Here is a 23,542-nt window from a genome sequence, read left to right on the forward strand (position 1 = left end):
AGTTATTTGCTTATAACTTACTAAGCTAAATTAGCTTACAAGGTGTTGGATTATTGTTTCGATGTATAGATTTTGGAGATCGCTACATGTTCGGGTATCGCCAGCTAAGCTCATCACACTATCGGTGTCTCCTTTTGGTATTTTGCTAAATTGTTTTCAAATATATGGCATGTATAGCTTAGTTAAAAATGGTGATTTTGAAATCAATGTGTATGTGTAATTAAAAGCCGTGCGAAAATGGCTTATCTCTTTTTGTTTTGAATTTGGTATTAACGAATATGCTTTAATGGTCTAATTCCCATGCTTAAATTCGGTTTAATTAAAAATGGCTTGATCATTATGTTTAAACTTAGTTTTATATATATTCTAGGTTGAATGTTCAATGTGTTTGGTTTCAATGATTCGACCATGGTATAAGTCTATTTGTATAAATGATAATTAGTATGATTGGTAATTTGATTTTATGTCTTGATTGGTTACATCATGAATAATTCATGAATTAGTTTGTATTAGTAAGTTTAAAACATAGTAAAAATGCTTGTAAGTTTTTACTAAACAATTCGGCTAAAGAGTATGAAAGAACATAATGTATATTTGATCATGATCTAACCTTAATTTGAAGTGGTGTTTATGCTGTAAATTGGTTAAGGGATGAGTTTCGGTTGTGCTATGATATTGAATTGATGGATATGTATGTTTTGTATTAAGAATTGGTGTGGAAAGAATAGATGATATACATAAATGTTGGTCATGATAGATTAATTGAAATTATATATGTATTTTCATATACGCATATGTCCTAATGTTAATTGTAATGAGTTGGTCGAATAAATACATGTTCGCATGATAATTAGATTTACTTATATGTTAATAAATTTAGGTGAAATGTTAATTATACTATAGATGGAATGATAGTTTGTTTTGATTATTCGTTACGAAATAAAATATGTTTATTAGGTCTTATGAGTTGCACCAAAGTTGCTTATATACTTGATTAATGAATGGTAAACAATGAGTTTATGATGTATTAGATTGTATGATGACTATATAGGTTCGGCTATGATGAAATATTACTATGCTTGAATTTATATTGAATTATTTAATGGTATAAGATAGTTCGGTTGGTTAATATGCGCAAGTATTGAAGTAAAATAATCGATATTCAATTTATGATATATATGTATATATGTTTTGATTTATGTTTTATATATATACTATATAATGTTATATGTTGGGATGCGTTTTAAGTATATAGATGCCATTAATGTTAAATCATGTGGTTCGAACATCTTTATGCCTTAAGCACTTGTAATATGTTTCATTGCACATCGTTAAATTGATTATGTGATCCATATATATATATACGAGTTTGCTTAGTGCTTGAATTTAAATAAATGTCTGTCTTGATCTGTGCTATGTTTGATAATGCCTCATAACCCTAATTCGGCAACGGATACGGGTTAGGGGTGTTACAAAAACACACGCCCATGTGCTAGGCCGTGTGTCACACATGGCTGAAACACACGCCCATGACTCTGCCCGTGTGGACAAAATAAGGCCATTTCTAAGCTCTATTTCTCACCCAATCTTGTCTTCCACCTACATCAACACTTAAACACATTCCCAATCCAATACAAGACACTTGAATCAAACCAAAACGAAGTCATATACATGATATTTTCATTACATGTATTCATAAACTTTATCTTACCTAATTGATCAAATTCACATATATGCATATTTTAACAAATATGCTATCTTGATCCATTCATCCATGTACTTACCATCGTTTGACCATTTCAAACACACATAAAGTATATTAAGACTATTTACACATCAAAACATACCAAACATATTCCTTTAAATGGCTATTTACAACCAAAATATGTATATGCCATCAATTGCCAAGTTAACCTATAAATGCCATTACAAACAAAATTAGTTTCATACTTGTACCGAAAATAGGCCGATGGATAGTGTGAGTGATCTCCGCCAAGCTTCCAACCCAATGAGCCTCCGAGAACTATAAAACAGAGGAAATACAATTGAATAAACACTTAGTGCTTAGTAAGTCCGTATAATAGAAAATTTACTTACCATTCATTTACATTTATAGTAAACATACAAGAATACATCCAAAGCAATTTGGCCATTAGCCTAACACACATAACCTCAACAAACATGTTAGTCATGTATTTCATGTAAATATTAATAACAAGGATGAGATCATCAAATATCAGGTTTGATGCCCAAGACAAAATATCTCCCCAATTAGACTTTATAGATGACACATATTAGTCTTTCAATCGGTTTACTCATTTCCGATCAGACTAAGGACATGTTTAGGTTCGCCTACTAATATAATTTATCTTTTTGTATTATAATTCGACCACGTAGTACCGCTTAATATTAGTTAAACATTAGACAACTAGTGAGCAACATTTGTTTCCATTTTGCTTTGTGTGCAAAAACCATGTGAGGACAATATACAAAGTATTAATGTGATTCAAGAATAATTTTATTAACCAATTTGTCTGAAAAATTACAAGTGTACTTAGACAAAAATATTATACTTAGGGCACTAAATCCAACAACCAATGCTATCTTCAGTAGCAACCCTAACTCTCTTATTTACCGTCATCTCCCCCTCCCCATGTATCACTCTTTCTTTCCCTTCATTTGTCCTTCCCTACCCTCCACCCTTTCTATTGCCATTGTGTCACAGATTGCTTGTTCCTTAACTTGAAATAACATGATTCCATGCAACACAATGATTATCTTTAGCCATGGTTAGCCTTTCTCATGTCCCATTTTTTATGGACTATCTCAGTTCCCATTAATGTCTTATTGATGTCTCAAAGGCCTATCACTCGGTTCGACCTCACTGGGCCATTCAAATCTAATTTCTTAACTTAATGGAAAATATTGACTCCCAACGCGCATTAGGCACTCATACCAAGCTCGCTTTGATTTAAGTTGCAATGTATTTTTTCTCAAGGCTTGGTGGAACCCAATACCAAGCTTGCTTGACGCATCTCAAGTGTCGTAACACAAAGTGCCATTCAATCGTTGGCCATTACCAAGAGTCATTTCTAGCCCAATAAAGCTTTTCGTACATTGCATGATAAGTAGGCCCTAAATTGTCCTCCCAAAAAAACAACGAGTATTCCACTTGCTCGATGTTTAGACACCATGGCCCCTCGCGAGCCATAGAGTAGCTCGCTTGCACCAAAAAAATCCCACTAACTAGACAATGTGAGAGGGAGGTAGAGAGTTGACACCTATCACTACCCTTTAAAAAGCATAATAACTTTTATAGCTTTCTCCCATGGAATATTAAAATGTTTGAACAAGGACATTTTTATTAGCACCCGGGGCCATCTCATAGCATTCTTTAAGCACAATTGGTTCACACTTCCTCATTACCTCATCTTGTTGTATAGGATCACCATCCCTCTCGATCTCATCTGCCTATGATTCACCACCATGTTGTTTGTTTGTTGCTCGCATGATGTTTTCCCATCTAGACTCACCATTGGAGAGCTCTCATTGCAAGGCTTGGGCCATATTTAGGCCATCAAGTGGGTTGTCATGACAACATTGTGACACAGCAATGTCAGACTATGCCACATTGCCTTTAATACCTTATTGTTGGCCTAGGGTTTGGCCCTATACCCATACCATCAGGGAGGTCTTCCCAACTTGGTGAGGATTTGTTGTTTTCTCATGCCATTAGTGACTTGATTTTCTCGAGCTCATGGTGACTCGATTACTTGAGTCCGAGTCAACATGTTTTTGTCTATATCTAATATAGAAGATTTAATATTTTATAAGTTTTTACAAACTACTTAGAAAGCACAAATTATTGTTGTCGAATCTAACATACTATCCGAATCTCTTTTGGCCACAGAAAACCCAATAATATAATTTTGTATCCATGATATTCGCATTCTTCTTGATATTTGGAGAATAAAATGTTTTTCCCATAAACATTCATACAAATTTCTTAGGTTGTAACATTTCCTGTTCGAAAGAAAAAGATTGACCATATATTTTAACAAAAACCAAACTATAAAATACTAAAAGAAAAAAAGAGAAAAATCCAAATCACTAACTGCACGTGCAAAACCTCCCTTTGAATTCGTGCGTCGTCTTCTCTGTCTGTGATTCGTGAAACTTTTGCCTTGGCTTTGGCCTTTTAGGCATTGGCTTTCCGCCTCCTTCCACTTTACTAATTTGTCCACCTTCCTTCCCCCTTCTTTCTCTCCCAGTTGCAACTTGCAACTCAACTTTGATAACATCAAAGAAAGGTGGGAAGGATAAAGGGACAGCTCTCTCGTCGCATGGACGGCTTGGATCACGCGCCTTACCTCTGCAACTAATCTCTCGCCCTCAATCCTCCTTTTCTGTCTTCACTAGCTTGGTATTCCATTTTCTTCTTATTTCTTTAGTCATACTTATCCGTAGATTAAGTTTTTGAGATTTATTTATTTATTTATTTGTTTAAGATGAAATATGTTTTGATATAATAAATCCAAGGTGAATGGGTTTCAGGCTTTATATGCTTTTTTTTTTTGCGTGGTTTGAGTAGTTTTGTTTCTTAAACCGTGTTTGATTAGAGGGATAATATTTGCATTAGAAAAAATAGTTTTTCTCTAGTTTTGCTTTCATATCATTAATTTAGTGATGCGGTTACTGATTAGCTATGCAAACTTTTAGGAACACTTCTTCCCCCCCCCCCTTTTTTATTTCACGGATAAGGATGGAGAAGATGACGGTGAATATTTATGGAAATAGCATATAGTTTTTATAAAAAAGTTGTAATGGATCTTATGCTAATGTCCTCATAGGAAATTTTAAGAGTGATATATTCTGTCTAAATACGGATATATGAAATTTCGGTAGACATCCTAACAAATTAAGCAGATCTGCAGGATATTTGTGAGCAGAAGAAACTTCTCATTGACTTTATTGAATTGGAAGTTATATAATCTTATTTTTTCCTCCTCGATTTTCTTTTCAGATTTAGAGCTATTGTTGTCACATTATGGAGGCTTGTTATTGTATCGATTCTCAGTGGCCACCTGATGAACTGCTGGTTAAATATCAGTATATATCGGATGTCTTAATCGCCCTTGCTTATTTCTCAATTCCTCTAGAGCTTATCTATTTTGTTAAAAAATCTGCATTCTTCCCATATCGATGGGTGCTTATGCAATTTGGTGCTTTTATCATTCTTTGTGGAGCAACCCACTTTATAAACTTGTGGACATTCACTATGCACACTAAAGCTGTTGCTGTGGTGATGACTGTTGCGAAGGTTGCATGTGCTATTGTATCATGTGCAACTGCTTTGATGCTTGTGCACATTATTCCTGATTTGTTGAGTGTTAAAACTCGCGAATTATTTCTGAGGAACAAGGCTGAACAGCTTGACAGGGAAATGGGCCTTATTCTCACTCAAGAAGAAACTGGAAGGCATGTAAGGATGCTAACACATGAAATTAGAAGCACGCTTGACAGGCATACGATATTAAAGACTACCCTTGTTGAATTAGGTAGGACCTTGGGCCTGGAGGAATGTGCGTTGTGGATGCCATCGAGGACCGGTATGAATCTGCAACTTTCCCATACTCTAAACTACCAAATACAAGTTGGATCTACTGTGCAAATAAATCTTCCTATCGTCAATGAAGTCTTCAATAGTGCCCGAGCAGTGCGTATACCCTATAACTGCCCTCTAGCTAGGATCAGACCACTAGTGGGAAGATATGTGCCGCCAGAAGTTGTTGCTGTTCGGGTTCCCCTTTTGCATCTCTCAAATTTCCAAATTAATGACTGGCCTGATCTCTCTGCAAAAAACTATGCAGTCATGGTTCTTATTCTCCCCACTGACAGTGCCAGAAAATGGCGAGACCATGAATTGGAACTTGTTGAAGTTGTGGCAGACCAGGTCATCTTATGATTTATGTGCTTTCTTTCATTGGCTCATTTTACTTACTGTGATTTATGAGCCTTTGATTCTTAACATGGCTCCAGTGCTGAACTTATGGTAGTGTTTGTATAGGTTGCTGTTGCTCTCTCTCATGCGGCTATTCTGGAGGAATCTATGCGGGCCCGTGATCAGCTCATGGAGCAAAATGTTGATTTAGACTTGGCTCGTCAAGAGGCTGAGAAGGCAATTCATGCACGGAATGATTTCCTTGCTGTAATGAACCATGAAATGCGCACACCAATGCATGCAATTATTGCATTGTGTTCCCTTCTTCTGGAGACCGAGCTAACCCCAGAGCAAAGAGTTATGATTGAGACAGTGCTAAAGAGTAGCAACCTTTTGGCGACACTAATTAATGATGTTCTGGATCTTTCTAGACTTGAAGATAATAACCTAGAACTAGACTTTGGAATGTTCGATCTTCATGGAATCTTCAGAGAGGTAGTTAATTGGGATATTGCACTTTTCTTTTTAATGAATGAGATGGAAATAATTTCGCTTTTGCAGTTCAACTTAGGTATTAATGTTGATATTTTTGTATTTTAGGTCATTAATCTGATAAAGCCAATCGCGTCTGTAAAGAAGCTATCTATGACTATGATTCTGGCACCTGATTTGCCGATGTTTGCTATTGGTGATGAGAAACGGCTTATGCAAACTATTCTAAATGTTGTGGGTAATGCTGTGAAGTTCACAAAGGAGGGTTACATTTCAATTATAGCTTCTGTTGCAAAACCGGAGACTTTAAGAGACTGGCGACCTCCAGAATTTTACCCAGTGTCTACCGAAGGCCACTTCTATCTAAGAGTGCAGGTTCTCAATTGCTTCATTTAACTTTTTTTTCATTTCAGTTTACTCCTATTTAGGTTTTGACAGTACGATCTCAAAGGCATCTCTAGATTGTCTGTTGCTATCCAATGCTTTAAATTTCAATTCAAATCATGCCAGTTAGGATTTACATTGAAGGCATCACCTGTTGTTTGTTTATTACTTACAATCCAATGAATTACTATCATCATGTTCTCCTCGTGTAGATTGTGTGGATCTTTTCTAGCTTACTACGTGATGTTCCTGTTGATCCTATCATCTGGTCTTGCAGGTTAAGGATTCAGGCTGTGGTGTTCTCCCACAAGATATACCAATTCTCTTTACCAAATTTGCACAGCCTCAAAGTGGAAATAGCGGTGGTGCGGGGCTTGGACTTGCCATTTGTAGAAGGTAAAATTAGAAACATTCAATTCCCTCTCATGGGAAGATTTGCCTGTTTCTCTTATAATCAAAATGACCTTTGTTCTTAAATGTTTGAATTCAGGTTTGTAAATTTGATGGGAGGCCACATATGGATTGAGAGTGAGGGCCTTGACAAAGGTTGCGCAGTAACGTTCCTTGTCAAACTTGGGATCTGCAGCAATCCCGATGATTCAGCTATCCATCAAGCTTCATCGCAAGTTAGAGCATATCATGGAAGTGCAGATCTGAGTGGACAAAAACCTATATTAAGAGATCACGGTCATCGAGCCATCTCATCCAGTCCCAATGCACGATACCAAAGAAGTCTTTAGAGTTACAATGAGAGAAATACGACTTACACTATTTTCTTATTTTCATATCATTTTAAGTGATGATTGCTGATTAAAGAAACTTCTATAATAGTCTTATTTTTATTCATAAAAAAGAGCTATAAGTAGCGAGCTAGAAGCGGCATTTTCTTTTTCTTTGCTTGACATGTTATGAATTAATTGGTTGCCGATGTAGTAACAATTGGAATGATAGAATTGTTGTACGGTTTCGAGGTTGTAACCCATCTTCCTCAGTTTGTAAACGATAAAAAATTGCGTGGATGTTTCGGAAGCGACAGGTAGCAAGCATTAAGCAGTCGATGAAACGATGGTATTTAGAAATCAATGAAACCATAGCAAAAATAAATAAATGTCACTAAAAAGTAAACAAAACAGCATGGAAACTGAGAACAAAATCATGAAACCTTAATCCAACTTAAACAAGTTCATATTGGCCAAAAACAGCAGACTGGCTCGACAAAAAAACTACTTGAACATGTTTCTCTCTAAATTCATGGCTCACACTTCTTCGCTAGATCACCTCCTTACTTCTTGGACTTCTTGGAACCACTGAATAAGAAACATGAGAGAAATTAATCACTTGAACACTGATCCTTTTAGGAAAATAAGTAGAATATCGAAGATATACTTACCCAGCTGGTTGAGCAGTGGCGGCAGGTGGTGCTGCAACTGGCTTCTCTACTCCTCCAGGTCCCTGAAGAAAAGAACTCCAGCCATATAAGTAATCTACTCAACATTATTGACATTTTGCCCGCTGTAGTGCATACCAGAAACACTGCACCATACAAAAGTTCTTACCTGGGCCAATCGCTCCTCCCTCCTAGCATGTTTCCTTTCCCTGCTTGCCTTATTCTTAGCCCTCTTAGCTTCAAACTGGTCAGCCAATGTCTTTTCTCTGGCCTTCTCAGCCTTGGATTTGTGGATGCTCTCCATGAGGACTCTCTTGTTCTTAAACACATTACCCTTGACTTTCATGTACATGTCATGGTACATGTGCTTGTCAATCTTCTTTGATTCCCTGTACTTGCGGAGTAGGCGTCTAAGTACACGCATCCTTCTCATCCACAAGATCTTTGTGGGCAACCTTGCCTCCCTTGTACCCTTGCGCTTACCTAGAATCAACATAAGACTTAGCACCCAACTAATAAAATTCAATACATACATGTACTTTCCGATAGCTAACAATAGATTCCTAGCAGGATAAAAATCTAAATTATACATCATTCCATACTTTTTTTAGTATGTTTTGGACATCCTAACGCCAAAAACATGAGCATTCAACAATATACTAATAATTCAACATTGTACTTAATGTGCAAGCATGTAACCAAGTCCATTTAATGCCACAATCATAATTAAGATAACCAACCATATCCAGAGTGACGTCCCTTTCTCTTGGCTTCCTTCATGCGACGAGCACGAGATCGAGAGTGAATCTTGGTTGGCTTCCTGATGATAAAACCATCTTTAACCAACTTCCTTATGTTCTGGCCTGCAGGTTCCAATTCATGTACGAAAATGAAGAAAATTAAGCAATATCAAAAAATAAAAAACTTCTTTTTGCTAAAGAAAAAACAATACCCTAACATAACATTAATGTGTGGATATTATATTCTCTTATGAACAGAAGGTTGTATAAATTTTGAACTTGCAATCAATTATTTTAGAGTTGAGTGATATATACTATATGAACTAGAACAAACAAGAAAGTAATTTTTTGTTCAATTAAAGTAAATTTCACTTGGAAAAGGCAAAATCGATACTGCTTCAATAGCATTCATAATCCCTGCACAGAAAGATGAAAAAGAAAGGAAACTTTCGGTTTTTCTCAGTAACCCCCAAAATTGAGTGATGTATTCACCAGAGGATGCGTTTTAATAAAAAGAGTGATATTTTTTTCTAACAAGAAATTGGATACTGTAAAAAAATTAACAATTGCATAATCACAAACCTACGTCTACATAACCTAGGCGCATACGCGCTAGCTACACGAAACTCTGCGTTTATAAATTACTAGAAAAACCATAAAAAGGAACGCGCTTTAATTGAGATTTGAATTACCGAGGTTGTTATGGATCCGATTCCTAAAAAAATTGGAACTTTAGCTTTTCAGCTTTCATTTTACCACCAGCTGCTTATACAAACATGCTGCGAGCTTCATATCCACCATTTAATTGGCAACGAACGATTCAAAACCAAGGCCAAATAGCACTTAAAACAGATATAAGGAAAGTGGAAGATGTTGGGAGAATGAAAAGAAGGAGAGAAGAGGAAGACGTACGGGAGTTTGCCATAGAGATCTCGTTGACTTCATTAGGATCGAGCCAAACCTTTCCTTTTCCACACTTTAGAACGCTCGCGGAGAGCCGCTTCTGTAGCTTCAGAGAAACCATTTCTCCCTCACTGTGTTTCTCTCTCTCTCTATGTCTTAGGTAGCGGAGAAGGATAAGAAACAAGTGATAGCGGCAGTTTTATAAGAGTTTTAACTCCTTAACCCTAGGGTTTGGAACCGCTGCTACTTTGTTTTCTTCTTCCTGTTTGGACCGGGTTGAGACTTCAATTTTTTCATGGGCCTAATTTTGGTTAAGGCTTTGAGCTTGTCTTGGAGAAACCCTAAGCCATTTAAGTGCAGGCTAAAATGAACGTGCTCAAAAATCCTTAATTTCGACGTACATGGATGGTAAGATTAGAGTAGAGAATTCAAAAGAATCTTGCCGTCGACATTAATTAAATATTTAGAAAGAAAAAAGGTCAGATTTTAAGAATTAATTTGAATAAAAATTTTCGTTAAAAGACCCCAAAAGAGCACGGTATCGGCTCAATTGGATTAAAACCCGTACTCCGGTGTATACAGCCAGCGGGGCCATTGGTGGGCTTCAATGGTCATCCCTGCCATGTTCAAGAAAATGATCTGGTACATTAAGGAAGTTGAAAATGATACTTTTGTTAACATTTTTCGGCACATCATAAATTAGGGGAAGGAATGTTATTGTAAGGATTTAAACTTTGGTTATTAAATATCAACCACATGCTCCTTTAGGTTGTTTGCAAAAATGACCTTGAGAAAGTTTGAAGAGAGAAAATACACCGATAAAACAATGTAGATGATATTTCGTTTATTGGACACCAAAAGGAAAAAAAGACCAGTCGTATACATGAGAGAGAATTAGATAGTGGCACTCCATGGATGGATCGTGCACCCAATTTCATTTCTACGTTTAGTTTTAAATTGGTTTCTGTCCTAATCTTAATAAAAATATATCTATCAGTATTTCCCTATAAAATGCAATGGGAGCCCCTAATATTCTTCATCTCCTCGTCTGATTTATTACATTGCAGAGTTGGCACGAATAGTCAGATGATCATGGCTCTCTCTCGTCTCTCCTTGCCTTTCTCATTACTTGTGTTGTCGTTGCCAGTCATTGCTTCCGCTGGTTATGATGATTCATCTAAATATGGTTTTGATGGAATACCAGCTGACAGCCCCCAAGCAAACCCTATTTATGGCACTAAAGAAGATATCTACACGCCAAAACCTGAGGAAAAAGTAGAAGAAAAAGAAAAGCCTTACTATGGCACACAAAAAGAAGAAAAGGAAAATCGTCTCACCATAGGTGTTCAAGGCCTTGTTTTATGTAAATCAGATTCCGGGTATTCTCCAGTTCAAGGTAAGGTTTAGTTAGACAACAACAACAACGAGTGTTTTCATGATAATCCCTTTTGTTCATTATGTATATGAATTTATTTTTTCTAATTTAAGAAGATTTGAGTTGAATTGGATTCATATATGAACAGGTGCTTCAGCAAAGATAACATGTAAAGCAGTTGATGAGGATGGGGAGGAGAAAAGTGTTTCCATTAGCAGCGAAGCAACTGATGAAAGAGGTTACTTCATTGCTCCACTGTCTAATAAATTAAGTGGCCTTGAGAAATTAAAGGTTAGAGAATGCCAGGCTTATCTTCACAGCTCTCCGTTGAAGAACTGCAATGTTCCCACCAATGTCAACAGAGGCATCGATGGTGCTCTTCTTTCTGCTTTCCGTGTTCTAAAGGAGAAGAAAATGAAATTGTACTCTGTGGGGCCTTTCTTCTACACTCCCCAACCTCAATCCACCCCTACTGGTTACTAAAATTTCACTTCTTTCTCCCCATTTTCTATAATTTTATCTTCTGTATTGAACCTCTTTTGTGTATTGAACTTTGTTGCTTCGTAATGTTGTCATTATAAGCTGGCTGTTGCAATCTCTACCAGAGATTTGCTTTATCAATTGTAACATTTTGACTTTTGAATATCATAATTATAAGGCGCTTTTTTCTTTTTCATTTTTTGGGTTGGTAAACAATTTAGGTTAAGGACGATATCAGAATTTTTATATTGATTAAGGGAAAAATTAAAAAATATTTTAGAGCTATGAGTTAAGAATTTAAATTAAATAACTAATTTTTGTAAGGGACTAAAAATACAAATTTTCATTTAATTAAAAAACTTAAATTAAATTAATAATTTTTGAAAGGAGCTAGAATTTTAATTTTAATTTTAATTTTAATTTTTGCATCTAAATCTATATTACATGTAAAATTTACACATGAAGTGACACCAAATTAATTGATAAAATTAAAAAATCAAATCAATTGAATCAAATTTTTTATAAAATATATATTTCTAATATCACATCCTCCAAAACAAAAAAAATGAAAAAAAAATAAAAACCCCTAAAACTACAAAAAGAAAAAAAATCATTTAAAAAATTCATTGCTTCTCGAAATAAAATTTATATTTAAAATGAATTTTTTTTTGGAAGAAATTCTAGTTATTATAACATTACTACTTGAGTTATCACTTGGCTTAATGACACTACTTTAAAAAAAATAAAGAGAATCATTTTTACAATTAAATAATATAATAAAACTAATTTTATAGAATATATTTAAAAATATCTTTTTAATGATCATCCTCTTATAAAAAACTACGACTTTGATAGAAAATTATTTATTTTTTTCTTTCATACATATAATTATTGTGATATACTAAATTACTGTATTGGATGTAACATAGTTTGTGAAGCATAAAATTTTAAGAAAATCAACATTAAGGTATAGAGTTTTTAGTTTTAATCTTTATATCCCTCATCTATTTTATTTTATTTGTAATCCACATATATTTCGTTATCGAAAATATTAAGAGTGTATTTGATAAATCATTTAAAATGGAAATTTTGATATAACTATATGTTTTTTATTTAATATAAGTTTTCAATAAAAAAAGTGTTAAATAGGATAAGTAAATAGATAATTAATTGATATTATTTTTCAAAATTTTATTTTTAAAATAAATTATTCACATTATTATCTTGAATTTTTATCCAATACTATTCAAAATAAAATAAATAATACAATATTAATAAGATTAAAAATATAAAAATAGTAAATTTACAAAAATCAAGATTTACTATATCAAACAAAATAATCATATTTATTTTGTTAAATTTTAGTAATGTATGAAACAGTTTTATAATACAAATTAATTGTTTTATAAAACTAAAATTCTTTTATAAAATTTAATACTAAAAATGAGTATTTTATTTTTTAAATTTATCAAATAATAGACATTTCAGATCCATTTCCGATTGACAACGTCTAATTTTCGTTCACACTCTTTTTTAATTGCGAACGTAATTTATGCCAAAAATAAAAATACAATACAACAAAATAGAAAACTGGACAGCAGTGCACCGTCTAAAATAATGTCTTAGCTACTACTAATGGTCTAAAGTCAACGAGCTGATGGATAAAGTAATTAAGAAACATCCTCTCTTTTCTCTATAAAATTCTTAGGATGAATGAAATAAACTTTTTTTTTTAAAAAATAAGAAGCAAATACACGGATTATTAGCTGGGTTTGCACGTCGCATTTAGATAATTAGATCTTGCATGCCTGGTTGATTATTTGGTGCTACCCACCTGCCTGTTAAATCCATCGTGCACCCAAGTCTTTCCCATACCATCCATCCATCCAGCAAGTTTTGTCCCTTCTCCTTAGAAAGGCCAATGTTGTGCATATATAAACCCCATTACCCCCCCCCCCAAAGCAATTATCCATCGTTTCAATTTCAACCATATTACTTGATCAGCACATGAAAATGGTTCTTGACAATTTCTTATTTTCTGCGATTTTTATGCTTCTTTTGTCAATTGTTTCGGCCAGTGATGCTGAATATAACCTTATGAACCCAAATTCTGAACAAGAAAGGCTTCTCTCCACAATGATTGGAATTCAAGGCATTGCTTATTGCAAATCAAGAAGTCAACTCACCCCGCTCCAAGGTAAATCAATTCCCTACATTATCATTTAACTGTTTAGCAAATTGTTCTAGAATGTGTTTTATGGGTGTAGGCGCTGTGGCGAGGATCACCTGTGAGGGTGTGGATGAGTATGGGTACGAAACAGAGTCATTGTCCATCTTGAGTTGTGCGACAGATGAAAAGGGCTATTTCATTGCAACCATATCTCCTTACGAGGTCAAAGATCAAAACCGGAGGTTTAGGAATTGCAAGGCTTTCCTTGAACTCTCTCCCACCGAGGATTGCGATGTTCCCACTGATGACAACAAAGGCATTTCCGGTGCTCCTCTCGCCTCCTTCCAACGCCTCCACGACAAGAACATCAAGTTATTCACTGTGGGGCCTTTCTTCTTCGTTCCAGAGCAGGAGGCTAAATCAATCCCCGACGATGGATACTGAAATAAACGCTGCTATAAAACATTCATTTTTGTTGTACTTCTTTCCAGTACTGGGATTCCATCAATAACAGATTGAAAATATACTTCTTAGGAACAATGTAAAGAATTACAGTTGTTCTTGTTTGGATGGGAGAAAATTTATTTATATCCCAAAGTTATCAGTTACTTCCCATTAATTTTCGAGCTACAAGCAATTATTTTCTACTGCTTTTTTTGTAAGAAATTTTTTTCTTTTAGATTTGCGTCAATTGCTTGGGTTACGTATCGTCTTGAGAGGTGAAAACAACGGAATCTGTAGAGAAGAGCGTGCGTGAAGCAAAATAAGATGCTGAATAGCCTCACCAGAGAATTAATGTATGCTTCAAGAAACGATTTTGATACTCTTCCCCTCTTCAAGAATAGAATCCCTTTGTGAGAGACTAAAGCCAAGAATCAGACACAACAAAAAAACCAGCAATATTAAACCAATTAGTCTTCACGAAAACAAAAACAATATGGAGGAGCATAAGAGAAGTTGTGAACAAGGGAGAAATAATGCAGGTGGCAGCAGTATTGAAGGGCTAGATTTTGTAGTGCAGGAGGTATCTTCCTCAATTCTACATCAAATTTCATGGTGAGTATTTCATATGTTAACATTCCACCATAGAATTACAATACCAAGGTTTGGAACAACAGGTATTTTAAACATATATGGTTCCGCCTCTAATTTTTTTAAATCTTTATATTTTTTTTATTTAAAATTTTTTATGTCATTAGAATTAACATTTTTAACCATTTTTGTCAATTTAATTTTTACTCTTTAAAAATATATAAACAATTATAAAATGATTTTAAAATTTAAATTTTTTTTATTTTGTCAAAAATTACAAATATAATAAATTAAGTCTTGAATTTTTAGGGTATTTGAACAAAAAAATTTAAAATTTAATTCAAACGGATTAAGAATTTGTATAATTATTAAAAAAATATTTTACACTAATATTTCATATACTTTATAATTAAATTTAATTAAAAATATTTTTGATATATAAATTATTTGAATTAAATCCAAAAAACTTGTTCAAGTATGATTTAATAAGCACTATATGAATAATTCAAACTTTGAAGAGACCGTATTATAATTAGAGGTCTTCATGTATGAGGTCAGATCGTCACCCAATTTCAAAAAAATTTACAACTTTTAATTCGTTTTGAGTTTTTAATATTTTATATTATGTAAATTTTTATATATTATGTAACTTATAACTCATAAAAATTAAATGTATAGTAATCTATAAAAATATTAAGATAATTATATATAATTTTTTAATAAATAAAACATATATGAAATTATTAAATATTAAATTAAAATAATATAAAGCTTTTTTTAAATAATATAAGTAAGCTTAAAATGAGATTGGGTTAACCATTTTCAAATATGGGTGAAATTTTAAGCTCATATTTTAAGTCGGGCTTAGACAAACATAAAATATATTAATATCATGCTTAGACCTAGTTCAACCCATGAACACCTTTAATCTCTAGCACATTTAAATCTCACCAAGTTCTATAGCCAAAACTCTTTGTTATAAGATACTTCTAACTGTTGCATTGCATGTACAAATTTCTCAAAATACCGCTGGCATGTTTCTTTTATAAATGATGTTGGATGATTGTTTATTTGCAGTTGCTCAAATCATGGAACATCAAACTTTGGCATCGTAGAGATTCCAATCCATAATGCAGAGCAAGAAATTATTGGAGTGACTGAAAGTTATGATGCTATTGAAGAGAGCTCTCGATCATTAATTGATCATAATCCGATAAACATGGTAAAAAATGAGAGCAATGACTATTTGATGGTGGAAGCCATTGACATAGAGATAGAGAATGGAGAAGTCCATGATGATGCAAAACAATCAATGGTTGAAGAAAAGTCAACACCAAAACGATCATCTTTGTCATCATCCGAAGAGGATGAAGAAGAAGAAGAAGAAGAAGAAGAAGATGATGATGATGATGATGACGACGACGACGACAACGACGACGACCATGATGATGATGATGATGATGATGACAAATATTCACCAATGGGATCATTTTTAGAAGAAGAAGATGATGATGATGATAACAGCAACAAATATTCATCAGTGGGATCACCATTTTCAGAAGAAGAAGAAGAAGACTCACTGTTACAATCACCAAATTCAACAGAAGAAGATGAAGAACATTCACCGATGGGATCAACACTTGAAGAAGAAGAAGGCTCATCATTGCAATCATCATTGTCAACAGGGGAAGAAGATGAAGAAGAATATTCACAAATGCAATCATCATTTTCAACAGAAGAAGAAGAAGAAGAAGAAGATGATGATGATGATGATGATGACGACGACGACAACGACGACGATGACGACGATGATGATGATGACAAATATTCACCAATGGGATCATTTTTAGAAGAAAAAGATGATGATGATGATAACAGCAACAAATATTCATCAATGGGATCACCATTTTCAGAAGAAGAAGAAGAAGACTCACTGTTACAATCACCAAATTCAACAGAAGAAGATGAAGAACATTCACCGATGGGATCAACACTTGAAGAAGAAGAAGACTCATCATTGCAATCATCATTGTCAACAGGGGAAGAAGATGAAGAAGAATATTCACAAATGCAATCATCATTTTCAACAGAAGAAGAAGAAGAAGAAGAAGAAGAAGAAGAAGAAGAAGAAGAAGAAGAAGAAGAAGAAGAAGAAGAAGAAGAAGAAAGCAAAAAGATGAATAATTAGCCTTCCACTATCTGTAAACAAAGACTAGGGGCATGACAACAAAGAAACGTTTCATCACTACTTGGCTAAAACGTTTGACAAATGAGGTTGCACTAATGGCAAGAACAACAAAGAGACTTAGAAGCTTGTCCTCATGAATGGTCTAATAAAACATTCAACAAATTGGCATATTTGGGCTTGGTTTGATTTAGACTTGTCGTTCCTTACTTCTACTTCTCAATTGCATAATCTAACCTAAAAATCACATTTTATTAAACTCCTCCCTAACTTGAGTATGGAGAAGGGATTGATTGTATGAATATATGATTTCATGTCATCCCTATCCTGATAATTAAAAGAAAAATCTGATTTTTTATTCTCTTTCTGAAAAGGAATAGAAAAGACGTGAAATTACGGTTTCATACAATCTTTTCTCATTGAGCATGTAATAATGGTATAAATATTGTCTAATAGTGGGAAATTAGGATAAACTATAAAATAGTCATTTATGTATGGTTTAAATTACATTTTAGTCACTAAACTTTAATTTGTTATGAAATGGTCACTAATATTATCGATTTGTTAAATTTTGATCATTGGATTGTTACTGTCCATTAAAAGTGTGACGGAAGTCTCGTGTAGCACAAATATTATTGTTAAATGTCTACATGTAATCCACATTAATGTCACCTAGGTTAAAGGGTCCAAGGGTTCTAGCCCTTCTTTTTCTTTTTCTTCCTATTCCTTTTTCCTTTCTTTCTAAACAAAAAAACAAAATCTTTCTTTCATGAACCCCACCAACACTATCCCACCACAGCTAGTTGTTACTTTGGTTGTCCTTAAAGTGATGGGTGTTGAATTAAACAGAAGTAAATTCTTACTAAAAAATAAACTTGTAAATAGAAGTGAACAAGATTGTATGATACAATCTGTATCCACATAGGTTAGTGATAGTTTTTAGTAAAAAAAAGAAAGTAAAAGGGTGAATTTAAAATAATAATTAAATTTCAAACGATGTAAAGTAAATATCACAAAATAAAATTTAAGAAAGTTAATATATTAGCTTGCATGTTCACATTTTGCATTAATTTAATTTTTATAGTTAATTAACTTATTTTATATGTTTTTGATTAATTTTTATTTTGAATAAGTGCATACAAAGTTTTTATGTAGGTTAAGATGATTTTGGATGAAGTGCGGCATAGACTTGCATAGCATTCCAAATTTGAACACTGGTCACTGTTCTGATTATATCTCGAGTTTCAGATATCGATGGAGATGTGCCATACACAAAGCTACCTTCAAGATCTACACTTCCATCTCTGCCCCATTCCATCTGTTTTGGCCCCCTCCTTTCCCCACCACTCGCTTCCCTTTTCTTTGTTTTTTTTTCCTCAAATTTGACAAAATAATGTTTTGGCAGCGTTCTGTGCACCTCCTATGGCATCAATGGTAGTAGTCGTCACCCAAGAGTGGTGACAGGGCTATTTTATTGGATAAATGTGTATACTATTTTATTACCCAAAAGCAGCAGTGATCTGCCTTATAATTACAAACATTAACAAACAAATGAACCAATGAAGTATCTACAGTTGAACTGTACCCTATTAGCTAATCCCCCATGCTATATACAATCTCATGTTTATAGAATCATCTTTCTGTATGTTGGTATTAACTAATCTCATCCTTACCGCCTCTTTAGTCCTATTAAATAAATCCACTTCAATCAATTGAACTCCTTTGAATTGTCTGAATCAAGGCTGGCTCTCAAGTCGTTGGTGACTCCTGTTGTCTTCACTTGGTTCGATGAGCTTTAGTTCATGAAGCTACATGAGTTTTGCTGGAAAGATCCCGATTATCGTTAACGGAATCGGCACACCAATTCGTGATGTTTTGATCTAGCGGCTGATGCCATAGGACGTGGCTTATTTTCAAGATGTTCGTGATCTACCTGTCATTTTTATTTTCTTTGAAACAATGCTTTAAAATCAGATGTTTTTGCGATATGGTCTGGTTTTGATCAAGTGATACTATTTCTTAGATATATATATATATACTTTAAGACTCATGTTCTTTTATGTACTAGAATTATTATGGATTACTTTCCTTGACCGTAAATTTGCATATAAATTTTCAATTTTGAAATGAGAAAAAGAACTGAACTCCAAGGAAGGAAGGAGGGATCCTTGCTAAACAACACTTGTTTAAGAAGTACTTTATGGGGGACATTCACAGTTAGGGTGTGCAAAATTCGGGTAAAATCGAAAAAATTCGGTTAACCGATCGAATTCGGTTAATCGGTCGGTTAATCGAATTTTTTCGGTCGGGGTCGGTTAATTATTTTTTGATTTTTCGGTTAACGGTTCATTCGGTTCGAAACCGATCGGTTAACCGAATTTTTTTCGGTTTAACCGAAAAAATTAATAAATAAAATTATAATATATCAATAGGCCCACTATTCACCTAAACCTAATCTAAACCCAAATATTCAACCCAACCCAACCCAACCCAATCATAAAAATTACAAATAATTTAATAAATAAAAATAAAATTCTAAAACTAAAACTAAAACTAAAGTCTAAAAGTCTAAAAATAATTTAATTATGTAGTGATTCAATTCGGTTAATTCGGTTAATTCTGGTAATCCGGTTAATTCGGGTAATTCGGTTAATTTTTAACCAAAAATAAAAATATATAATTTTCGGTTAATTCGGTTAACCGACCGAATTAACCGAACGATTAACGGTTAAAAATTTTGAAATATCAATTAATTCGGTTAATATTATTTCGAATCGATTAACTAGTCAGTTAATCGAATGAACACCCCTATTCACAGTGGTAAGTGGGAATGACATTTTAAATTTTTGGGTTTGGTTCTTCCAACCAGATAACTAGTTGCAACTATTTGGGAGGCTTATCCACTAGACTAAACTTAGCTCAGTTCTGATACTACTGACAATCTCTGTGAAAAAAACCAGCCTTTTCCTTACCACAAACATTAACAATCTTTGTCACGTGATTTGGTCTTGGTTTGGACCAATATTTTCTGTTTATCATATCCCAATTCGCTTACTACACATTTTCAACGGTCAAAATATGGTGGGGTTTCCCATTAAAGCTTCAACGGTATAATATTCAATTTCTTCATGCAACGTTATCCACACTATTTAACATTACTGGTTACTAGTTCCAATGGCAGCACATCAATGCTTTTTTTCTTTTTCTTGAATCCCACATTTACGGTCCCTACTTTAAAAAAAAAAATCCCACAAGTTGAGGAGAGAAGAGGTGCCCTTACAAGTTAAACGCTAGTAGTAGACCAGGCATATTACAAGTTCCAAAACAACATTAAAAAAGAAAAGCAGAGCCCCAAAACTGCTTATCACTTGTTGGAGCCCATAAGTCTGAGCTTGAGCATGTCATTACAATTGAACGCCGTTCTTTGCACGACAACGCCACAATGGTTGATAACTGTTTACACTTGGCAATGATAATAATATTGTTATAGATGAAAAAACAAACACGCCCCCACAATGGCATTCATCCTTGACAATTGTGCATTCAGTCTTCAAGGTTTGTGGCTCGAGCCTTAGGTCTGAACCCATTTGCCTCGACGCCTTGTGCACTTCCAGAGGAATATTACTATAACCTTTTAATATTTTAAAATTAACTAAAAGGGAATACATTACGAACACCTAAATATGTTAAAAAGTTACTGATAACCCTAAAAAGTAGTAGTAGTAGTAGTAACGCCTGTAGGGCCCTAAAGCTGACCAAAAGAATGAGCAAGGTAAGTTAACGCTCCGACAAGGGGTGCATTGATGTACGTTGCTGGTTCAGACTGTTCATAATCGGACCGTTGATCTGGGAACCTGTCTTTCTGGTCAGGACCACCAATGACTGCACCCACCAGAATGTTGGGGTTGGGGGATTGAGACTTCATGAAATTGAAGCCTGCGGAGCATTGGATCTTGGCTGGGTGATTTGCAACCGACGGCAAAGATGAGCCCCTGTGGTGTATACGTTGTGGGTACCTTGGGCCATATCCTACCATGTAGGACATCTTCAAGGGGTTGTCACCTAGCAGATAGTCCACCTGATCCATAACGCATCCATGAAAGTTGGTTGTTAGTATAAAATATAACTGAGCAAAGAAAATGAACCACCAACAAACTTTGAATTGCTGTGTTGCTTTTGCAATGACCTGTTTCTTGGCAATGGTTCGGAGCCTCTTTGGGGTGACCCTGGTGCCACCGCAGTTAACGACCTGGTGGGCTGAAGTTAAGTACTTGGCATAGGTAAGAAGCAGGAAGGAAGTGGAGGTAACATATTGCATGTTGCTGTCACTCATCTTAAACAGGAGACCACCTGTTGTTTATACACAAACGACATTAAAAAAAACCACCCGTTAATAAGATTACATTTTACGTTTATTCGAGAAAGCTAGAAACGAAGTAGGAACCTGGAGTATATTGAGCTGAAGAGAATGGGGCCCCTGGTATGAGAGAGCAAATGAAATTATCTGCGTGTCCCTTGTAATCATGGAGAGACTTCAGTCTTTGAACGAGAAATGCCTGAAAATTCAATGACCTCACAATTAAATTTGGATGAAGAACAACCGAAGCAGAAAGGAGAAGGAAAGAAATAGAACCTTGGAAAGAAGAATCCTTGCTCCGACATGTTTGTTATCCCATCCAAAAGTGTTGTCAAACTCGGCAGCTCCAAGTATCTGTCCATTCACCTGAATGTAGTTTAGGTAGGTCGGGTTCCTGGTGGCTCGGTGCAGCCAAGCAGCTCCCCACAGCAGTTCATCCTAAAAATTTTTTTAGAGTAGCAGAGAAACAAATTAGGTTGACATTTCAGCACATTATACCAAACAACCAACACCTAGATAGCAAAATTTTAACAACACTAACGCACCTGATAACCAGAATAAGAGCAATAGAATGGGCAAACAACTTTTTTCAATCCATTGCTGTAGGGTCCTCTGTACTTATCAGCGAACTGAAATACCTATTACTCAGGAGACAACAAATTTCAATTTTCTCAGGAAATTTAGAACAGAGCAGTGATGAATACATAGCTTTTTTTTAAAGAATAAGAGTTTTACCCTGATAGCCCTCCTAGCCAAAAGCTTAGAGTAAGTGGGGTCACTTCTTCTGAAGACCAAAGAGGCAGCTGCAAGCGCAGCAGCAGTTTCTCCTGCTACATCTGAACCAGGAGAGTTTTTGTCTATTTTGAAAACACTTCTCGGAGTGTCCATGTCTTCTGGTCTTTCCCAGCAAGAATGGTCCTGCTTTGCATCACCAACCTACACACAACAACGCAGAGCTTGTATCAGATCCTCTGTTTAGGGTGAAACAAACAAGAATGCACATTGTATGCAAAATAAAGCACAAGCTTTGAAGAGTTAAGAGAAAACAAGGTAATAAAACCTGAACATAGATGGTGTCTGGATGTGCGGTTGCTTTGAGCAAGTAATCAGTAGCCCAACGGATGGCTTGTTTGGCATTTTGTAACTCTCCTTTCATCAGCCCACCAAATTCAATCACACTCCAAGAAAGCATGGTGGTGGTGAAGGCCATAGGGAATCCGAACTTCACATTGTCTCCAGCATCATAGTATCCTCCAACCAAATCAACCTGCATCTCCATATTTCGCAGTCAAAATACCATACATGACATGAAAGAAACAGAGTATTCAAAGAGAAATGGAATCATGGTTTTGCATATTTACATGCATGGCTGCACCATCTGAGAGGCCAGAATCTCTTCTCCAAGTAATCCGCTGGTTAGAAGGAAGCCTCCCTGACCTTTGGCCTTCGAAAAACATGATAGATTTGGTAAGTGCATCTCTGTAGTTATGCTTGGCAAAGCGAGGGTGATGGTGGTGACGAAAAGGGTTGTTTCTACGGAAGGGGTTGCCATTACACTGATGAAGAGCAGTTAAACAAGCAAGAAGGACTATCAGCGCCAAAGGAGAAAGAGAGAGACCCATTTTCAGGCTACCCCAGAGTTTTTACAACCCCAAGTCCCTAACCAATCAATCTCTGCAAGCCGCAGGGCACAACACTTGCCTTTGTTGTTTATATAGTAAAAGCTGCTGCTCTGTTACCTTCCTGCTTAACTACAAGTTACCGCTCCTTCCATTCTTTTTCTTTCTTTTTTAAATTTTTAAGAAGTTACCTGTTAGAACAATAATTAGACCCACATTCTCTCTCAGGTGCTTTGCATTGTCTCATAAATTTTACTCGTTTTTCTCCCTATGTTTTTCAACATTAATTTATTGAAATATTGATACCCTTTAGAATTCAATGTTTCATTTGCCCAAAAATTCGGACATGCAATCAGGCAAGGGAGTTTAATAACAGAAATTCCCGTGTTCACATGGGTGTTTTGATTACATTAATTAATGTTCTGTTAACATGTTCTGGGAAATTTTTTCAATAGTGTTATGACATGTAAGTACTGC

At 34.9% G+C, this 23,542-nt stretch overlaps 6 protein-coding genes across 6 annotated transcripts; 4 read left to right on the top strand and 2 right to left on the bottom strand.

Moving 5' to 3' along the window:
• Positions 1 to 4,004: 4,004 nt before the first annotated feature.
• LOC107912356 (ethylene response sensor 1) lies at positions 4,005 to 7,795 on the top strand. Its single transcript, XM_016840489.2, has 6 exons — positions 4,005 to 4,423; positions 5,024 to 5,953; positions 6,068 to 6,436; positions 6,542 to 6,808; positions 7,095 to 7,213; positions 7,308 to 7,795. The coding sequence occupies exons 2-6, from the start codon at positions 5,048 to 5,050 to the stop codon at positions 7,555 to 7,557; spliced, it is 1,911 nt and encodes a 636-aa protein (XP_016695978.1). The 5' UTR covers positions 4,005 to 4,423; positions 5,024 to 5,047; the 3' UTR covers positions 7,558 to 7,795.
• A 93-nt stretch (positions 7,796 to 7,888) lies between these two features.
• LOC107912357 (60S ribosomal protein L19-1) lies at positions 7,889 to 10,158 on the bottom strand. Its single transcript, XM_016840490.2, has 5 exons — positions 9,857 to 10,158; positions 8,945 to 9,067; positions 8,374 to 8,687; positions 8,208 to 8,269; positions 7,889 to 8,124 (listed from the first exon to the last, which is right to left on the bottom strand). The coding sequence occupies exons 1-5, from the start codon at positions 9,966 to 9,968 to the stop codon at positions 8,100 to 8,102; spliced, it is 636 nt and encodes a 211-aa protein (XP_016695979.1). The 5' UTR covers positions 9,969 to 10,158; the 3' UTR covers positions 7,889 to 8,099.
• Positions 10,159 to 10,721: 563 nt separating this feature from the next.
• Positions 10,722 to 11,892, top strand: LOC107911285 (proline-rich protein 1). Its single transcript, XM_016839154.2, has 2 exons — positions 10,722 to 11,243; positions 11,371 to 11,892. Exons 1-2 carry the CDS (start codon positions 10,763 to 10,765, stop codon positions 11,703 to 11,705), a joined length of 816 nt encoding a protein of 271 aa, XP_016694643.1. The 5' UTR covers positions 10,722 to 10,762; the 3' UTR covers positions 11,706 to 11,892.
• A 1,482-nt stretch (positions 11,893 to 13,374) lies between these two features.
• On the top strand, positions 13,375 to 14,519 carry LOC107912358 (protein SEED AND ROOT HAIR PROTECTIVE PROTEIN). The gene is made up of 2 exons (XM_016840491.2): positions 13,375 to 13,899; positions 13,970 to 14,519. Exons 1-2 carry the CDS (start codon positions 13,710 to 13,712, stop codon positions 14,314 to 14,316), a joined length of 537 nt encoding a protein of 178 aa, XP_016695980.1. The 5' UTR covers positions 13,375 to 13,709; the 3' UTR covers positions 14,317 to 14,519.
• A 72-nt stretch (positions 14,520 to 14,591) lies between these two features.
• LOC121223742 (protein PFC0760c) lies at positions 14,592 to 17,544 on the top strand. The gene is made up of 2 exons (XM_041106025.1): positions 14,592 to 14,928; positions 15,982 to 17,544. The coding sequence occupies exons 1-2, from the start codon at positions 14,672 to 14,674 to the stop codon at positions 17,090 to 17,092; spliced, it is 1,368 nt and encodes a 455-aa protein (XP_040961959.1). The 5' UTR covers positions 14,592 to 14,671; the 3' UTR covers positions 17,093 to 17,544.
• A 3,290-nt stretch (positions 17,545 to 20,834) lies between these two features.
• Positions 20,835 to 23,068, bottom strand: LOC107912359 (endoglucanase 17-like). The gene is given in 8 exon segments (NM_001327069.1): positions 20,835 to 21,167; positions 21,276 to 21,439; positions 21,534 to 21,645; positions 21,723 to 21,884; positions 21,992 to 22,084; positions 22,182 to 22,382; positions 22,507 to 22,713; positions 22,808 to 23,068. Coding segments are annotated over 8 exon segments (1,533 nt in total).
• Positions 23,069 to 23,542: the final 474 nt, after the last annotated feature.

This window comes from Gossypium hirsutum, chromosome D11 (genome assembly GCF_007990345.1).
Source record: "Gossypium hirsutum isolate 1008001.06 chromosome D11, Gossypium_hirsutum_v2.1, whole genome shotgun sequence".
NCBI lineage: Eukaryota > Viridiplantae > Streptophyta > Magnoliopsida > Malvales > Malvaceae > Gossypium > Gossypium hirsutum.

What these genes read in the sequence shown, in the direction of transcription:
- LOC107912356 (XM_016840489.2), top strand. Translation starts at nt 5,048, where the DNA reads ATGGAGGCTTGTTATTGTATCGATTCTCAGTGGCCACCTGATGAACTG. An exon ending in TTCATGGAATCTTCAGAGAG is followed by an intron (nt 6,437 to 6,541) that starts GTAGTTAATTGG and finishes TTTGTATTTTAG; the next exon opens with GTCATTAATCTGATAAAGCC. An exon ending in ACTTCTATCTAAGAGTGCAG is followed by an intron (nt 6,809 to 7,094) that starts GTTCTCAATTGC and finishes CTGGTCTTGCAG; the next exon opens with GTTAAGGATTCAGGCTGTGG.
- LOC107912357 (XM_016840490.2), bottom strand. Translation starts at nt 9,968, where the DNA reads ATGGTTTCTCTGAAGCTACAGAAGCGGCTCTCCGCGAGCGTTCTAAAG. An exon ending in GGGACGTCACTCTGGATATG is followed by an intron (nt 8,688 to 8,944) that starts GTTGGTTATCTT and finishes TGTTGATTCTAG; the next exon opens with GTAAGCGCAAGGGTACAAGG. An exon ending in GGGAGGAGCGATTGGCCCAG is followed by an intron (nt 8,270 to 8,373) that starts GTAAGAACTTTT and finishes TCTTTTCTTCAG; the next exon opens with GGACCTGGAGGAGTAGAGAA.
- LOC107911285 (XM_016839154.2), top strand. Translation starts at nt 10,763, where the DNA reads ATGGATCGTGCACCCAATTTCATTTCTACGTTTAGTTTTAAATTGGTT. An exon ending in CGGGTATTCTCCAGTTCAAG is followed by an intron (nt 11,244 to 11,370) that starts GTAAGGTTTAGT and finishes ATATATGAACAG; the next exon opens with GTGCTTCAGCAAAGATAACA.
- LOC107912358 (XM_016840491.2), top strand. Translation starts at nt 13,710, where the DNA reads ATGAAAATGGTTCTTGACAATTTCTTATTTTCTGCGATTTTTATGCTT. An exon ending in TCAACTCACCCCGCTCCAAG is followed by an intron (nt 13,900 to 13,969) that starts GTAAATCAATTC and finishes TTATGGGTGTAG; the next exon opens with GCGCTGTGGCGAGGATCACC.
- LOC121223742 (XM_041106025.1), top strand. Translation starts at nt 14,672, where the DNA reads ATGCTTCAAGAAACGATTTTGATACTCTTCCCCTCTTCAAGAATAGAA. An exon ending in ATTCTACATCAAATTTCATG is followed by an intron (nt 14,929 to 15,981) that starts GTGAGTATTTCA and finishes GTTTATTTGCAG; the next exon opens with TTGCTCAAATCATGGAACAT.